This window comes from Loa loa (assembly GCF_000183805.2).
Source record: "Loa loa unplaced genomic scaffold supercont3.109, whole genome shotgun sequence".
Taxonomy (NCBI): domain Eukaryota; kingdom Metazoa; phylum Nematoda; class Chromadorea; order Rhabditida; family Onchocercidae; genus Loa; species Loa loa.
The window spans coordinates 120,072-125,280 of NW_018108289.1; the positions used below are offsets into that span (position 1 = coordinate 120,072).

General features: G+C 23.7%; 1 protein-coding gene across 1 annotated transcript in view; it reads right to left on the bottom strand.

Moving 5' to 3' along the window:
* Positions 1–26: 26 nt before the first annotated feature.
* LOAG_17662 (guanylate cyclase) overlaps positions 27–5,209 on the bottom strand; it is a gene marked incomplete at both ends in the record, with an annotated part of 8,250 nt that continues 3,067 nt past the window's right edge. Inside the window, 11 exons of the mRNA XM_020450325.1 lie at positions 27–32; positions 375–485; positions 796–867; positions 1,014–1,121; positions 1,558–1,731; positions 1,923–1,998; positions 2,301–2,479; positions 3,440–3,600; positions 4,036–4,183; positions 4,494–4,661; positions 5,060–5,175. Coding sequence (XP_020306020.1) covers positions 27–32; positions 375–485; positions 796–867; positions 1,014–1,121; positions 1,558–1,731; positions 1,923–1,998; positions 2,301–2,479; positions 3,440–3,600; positions 4,036–4,183; positions 4,494–4,661; positions 5,060–5,175 — 1,319 coding nt within the window. The remainder of the gene's footprint in view (positions 33–374; positions 486–795; positions 868–1,013; positions 1,122–1,557; positions 1,732–1,922; positions 1,999–2,300; positions 2,480–3,439; positions 3,601–4,035; positions 4,184–4,493; positions 4,662–5,059; positions 5,176–5,209) is intronic.

Genomic DNA, 5,209 nt, shown 5'->3' on the forward strand with positions numbered 1-5,209 from the left:
AAAAAAACAAAAATAACAAAAAAAATTCAGTCCTACAATGTGGATAAAAAAATTTTGTAAAAATAAAAATTTTAAATATGAATTATGATATAAAATTTATCAGATTTTTTTTCAAAGATAGTGTTTGATTTTTTAAATTAATTAATTAATTGACCTTTTGGTATTATGGATAATTTGTGAATTTATTATTAGTGCATTATGAATTTTTACTTTCTTTATCAATACTTCTCATTATGATATAAAGAAACAAAAATAAAAACAAAAAAAAAAATTAATTTATTACTTCGACTAATTTGCATATTATCATTATTTTCATTAGCTTTTTTAAGGATTTGTTTTATTTCGTTATGCAATAATTTTTCTGCAACAATTACTTCCGTACAAAAATCAGTTAATTTAATTGTCCAATGTGAATCAACAAGACAATTTTGTAAGCATAATAAGCCATGATACTGTACTGGTGATGAATGTAGAAAAAATACACCCTAAAAATTGATGTTATCATTTTAGAAAAGATAAAACTAATAAATTGTAAATTAAATATACAAATATTTTTATTATCGTTCATTTTAATTTGTGCATAGCATTTTGAAAATTTGAATTTGCCGAAAATTATTTTCAAAAAAAACTTGAAAATTGGATTTTGATAAATTTCTTTTTTTAGATTTCGATGGATTTTTTTTTTTTTTGCTAAAAGAAACCGATTTTTGATTATTTTTATTTTCGGCAAATACACTTTACAATGTTTAATTTTAAATTAATTTTTTTTTTTCATTAGGTTGCTTTATTGCATACCTTGACAACATCTTTAGCAAATGAAAATAGAAAATTTTGATTAAGTTTCATTTCATCGTTAAAAATAATATCCTGAAATTATACATAGTATTTGAGAGATGAAATTAATTTACTGTAGCACTATTATTAAAATATCAGGTTTGAATTAATTATGAAAAATTAATTACGGAAAAAGGATTTATTTAATTTTTAAAATTTGCTAAGCGAATTAGCCATACTTCAAGACTTCCACGTGTAGCAAATGTCCAAAGGATTAGCAATTCATTTTGTTGATTGAAGCAAATTCCATAAAATTTGTTCAAATTTTCATTTTCTAACATTTTCAACTGAAAAAATTTGCATTATTTTTTTGTTAAATATAAGAATAAATGTTATTTGTTTCACGTACGTGAGTAATTTTAATGTAAAGTAAGATATATTCTGTGTACAATTAAATAGCTATTCATTTAGTACGAACATGAAAGTAAGCACTACTTGTTTCACGTACGTGATCATTGTGCAAGTTATCTTAATGATATTTGTTCCTGTAATGTGTAACAGCAAAATTCAAACTTTTCTCTAACTTAATTAAATACTGTCTCCTTCTGTCCCCAATCTATTTCAATCTTTTTTTTTGCTTTCTATCGCAGAAAATATGGTATTCGAAAAATTTTAAAATTTATTTCTAAAATTTTAACATTCAAAATTTTCATAGAAATGAAAATATTGAAGGATAAATAAAAAAAATTCCAATGAATTGTTTTTTCATAAATTATTCCTTACCTGTTTTAAAATTTGTAATTCATTTTTTGGAAATGTAATATTTCGTACTTGACGATATCGACGAACTGATAATTTAACACCGTTACACATTGCACGTTCCATTGGAATCTTTTCATTTGTATTTGATTCATTGCTAATTAATGATTCATTAGTTTCCATTGATTTAATTGTACGCTAGAAGAAAAAACGTCTTTTGGTTTACCATGTAGATTACGGTTTTTTTGGTTTACCATATAGATTACGGTGTTTTTGGTTTACCATATGGATTACGGTGTTCTTGGTTTACCACATAGATTACGGTAATAAATTTAAACATGATTAAAACATCGCAAGCTAAGATAAAATAAAATTGCAATATAATTTACATCAGTAACGGAATCTAATAGACGAACTGATTCACGAGCAATACGCCATGTCATATCATAAAGTCGTTTTTCTTTTCTAAAATTTTTTAGCATTATATAAATTTTTAAATGATATAAAAGATGAACAACAGGAATTTATACGTGTTATTACGTGTTTCGCGTAATAATACGTGATAATATGTGTTTTACCTAATAATACGTGGTGGTTAACATAAATATGCTAATCAATCATACGGTCAAATAAGACTTTTTTTTTTTTGCTTTGTATTGATTTAATGAAAATGAACAAATTGATAAATGCTAAAGTAATTAAACGCATTTAATAAGCAAATTTAATATTAAATGTACTAAGTAAGTAAAGATTGATGATTAACAAACCCATTAATGTATATGAAATAACTAATGGCAATCGTAAGAAGTAAAAGGATTGCTGAAGCACCAGCTAATATATATTTCGTATAATCGCATAAACTTCCATCATATCCACACGATGGCATATGCAATGGTACTTTACCGTCTTCTGTCAACCAATAATTTGTCAAAATTTCATGTGGTACCTGAATAGGTAAATTTCATGTGGTACCTACCTGAATAGGTTAGTAGAAAAAAATGATAATCATATGTAAAGAGAGGCATGTGTATGTGTGCTTGTGTACATTATGTGTATAAGTTAGTTTTATAAGTACTTTTGAGGAGCCAAAAAATTAATTTAGTAAGTTTTCGGATATTTAAATATTTCATTCAAGTATTTACATCTATGAGTAAACTCAATATTTAGCTGATAGATTTTTTTTAATTGTTCAATAATTAACTTACAAATAGAAACTTGGTTAATTAAATTATGAATTTGAAAAAAAATACTGAAAATATTTAACAAATAATATAATAACCTTTCAAATTCTTTAACTAATACTTTTTTTTTGTTATTCAATTATTGCAATTTTTATTAATTAAGAAATGTAACTTTTTTTTTTGTTGAATTATTCAATTATTGCAATTTTTTTTATTGATTAAAAAATGTCGCAAAGTGGTAGGAAAATGATGTAAATATTGTTTCTAAATACATAAATATATAAATATAAATATTAATATAAATATAATCTTTTCGGTCCAGTACATTTTCCCAGTCCAATATCTCTTTTTTTTTCGGTTCAATATTTTTTATTCCGGTCCAGTATTCTGCATTTTTGTTCAGAAATTAAAAAGAAAAAACGGATTTCTTAGATTTTGCATAAAATTTTTTGTTAATTCTAATCAATAACAATTAAATCGTAATTTTATTGCTTTTTTTTTAGTTCCAATATTTTCAAATCAAATATGAAAGAATGATAATTAGCGAAGAAAAATTAGCATTAATTCAAAATTTCATTACGAAAGTATTCCGGATTTCGGGATTTTCCTACTGGTTAAACAGATATTATAACTTGAGTCATTTTTTTTTTCTCCTTCCATACTGAAACACAAATGATTATAATAGGCATTTAATCATGATATGTAAATGATGCAAGATAACTAACATGCAGCGAACAATCTCCTTTTTGTAGGCTACATGTTGCCGGATCACCAAGTTTTGCTTCCAGTTCAACAACAGTTCGTAAACTACCATTACATACTTGATATGTAATATAACTTGGTATTCGAACTGCTTCATTATCAATTAATACCTGACCAGTCATACCTGTAATAAATATGTATAAAAAATGATAATGCTTATATTATTGCTATCAAAAATTGATAAAAAGATATTTTTTAAATTTAATTTAAAACAGAAATTTATAAATTTCATTTTAGCAAATTCAATTTTTATTATACAATATTCTTAGCATAATTTTTTCTCTTCTTTTTGTTTTTTATAAATTATGCAGTCATTTTTTCTCTTTTTAACAAAACTAGGAAATAGTTTTAAAGAAAATTTTAAATTGTTTTTATTTAAAATTAATTTATCAAAATAATGTATGGGAAGCAGTGATAATGGCTGTTAATGATAAGGTTTGAAAAAATTTTTCCGAAAAAATTTCCGGAATTGCTTTTTTCAGTTTTTTTTTTTATTCTGTCTTTCTTTGTTTTCTTCTAATTGTTAATTTATTTAAATGAAAAATTTGTGTAGTATCACCTGAAAATTGGCGATTAGTCATTTTTTGCCAAATTAATGATCCATTATTGTTAATGTAATCATTACCAGTTATATCATATGCATCACGTAATGCAAGGCCATATAGGAATAATGCATCATATAATGACATATAAACAAGTGTTGCATACTGTAAACAAATGCCGCATACTGTAAAGAAATGAAAAAAAATTGTTTCTTAAACTAATGCCTATTTCTTGTGTTTTTTTTTTTAAATTAATAATTTTAAGGCTTTTTCTTTATTACCCTCCAATGTAATAAATAAAAATGAGAAAATAATGGCGAATTTATTCATTGAACTATTACTAATTTCACATGGATTTTTTGATGGTTTTAATTTTTAAATTAAGTTTTTAATTTTTTTTTTTAACTTCCTTTACCTTGAGGAGATAATGAAAGAAAGAAACAAAATTAAATGAAAAAAAAAAGATGAAACATACATGTGAAGAAGCCATATGACCTGTTTCGTTTGAAAATTTGTGCGCAAAATTTTGAACTAATTTACGATCATAACCTTGGGCTGTCATTACAATTGTATTTTCATAGGCCTGTTTTACCAAATGACTATCTTTGTTATGTATTATTTCCCATGGAAAGTAATCAACCGTCTAATAAAAGAAAAATTTTTAATTAATCAACAAACATTTTAATTAATTCAAAAAAGAATACTTTAAATTGTAATCATTTGTGTTTCTTTTCATTCTTTTTTTTTCTTCCATCATTGAAAAAACTTCAATACATATAGTTTAAATTTTCATACATGCATAAATGATTCATATTTGAATTAAAGCCAAGTTTGAATTAAATCATCAATATTTGAATTAAAATGAAAGAAAAATGTATATAAACATATTATGATTGATAATTTATCCATAGTTCTTTTTTTTTAAATTTTAATAATAACAAAAAAGATCAATAAATAATAATTATTTCGGGAAATTATAATAAGAATGATAATCATATTAACAACAATAAATTAATAAATGTTTGCTTAATAATAACTTACATGAGAAAGCCATGGTAGAATATATACGTATTCGGCATTTTTCATATTAGCTTCTAAAACTGCTAACATAAAATTGGTACAAGCATTAAGATCCAAACCCAATTCGACCACAATTACTAAATATTATCATGGATTATTATTATTATTATT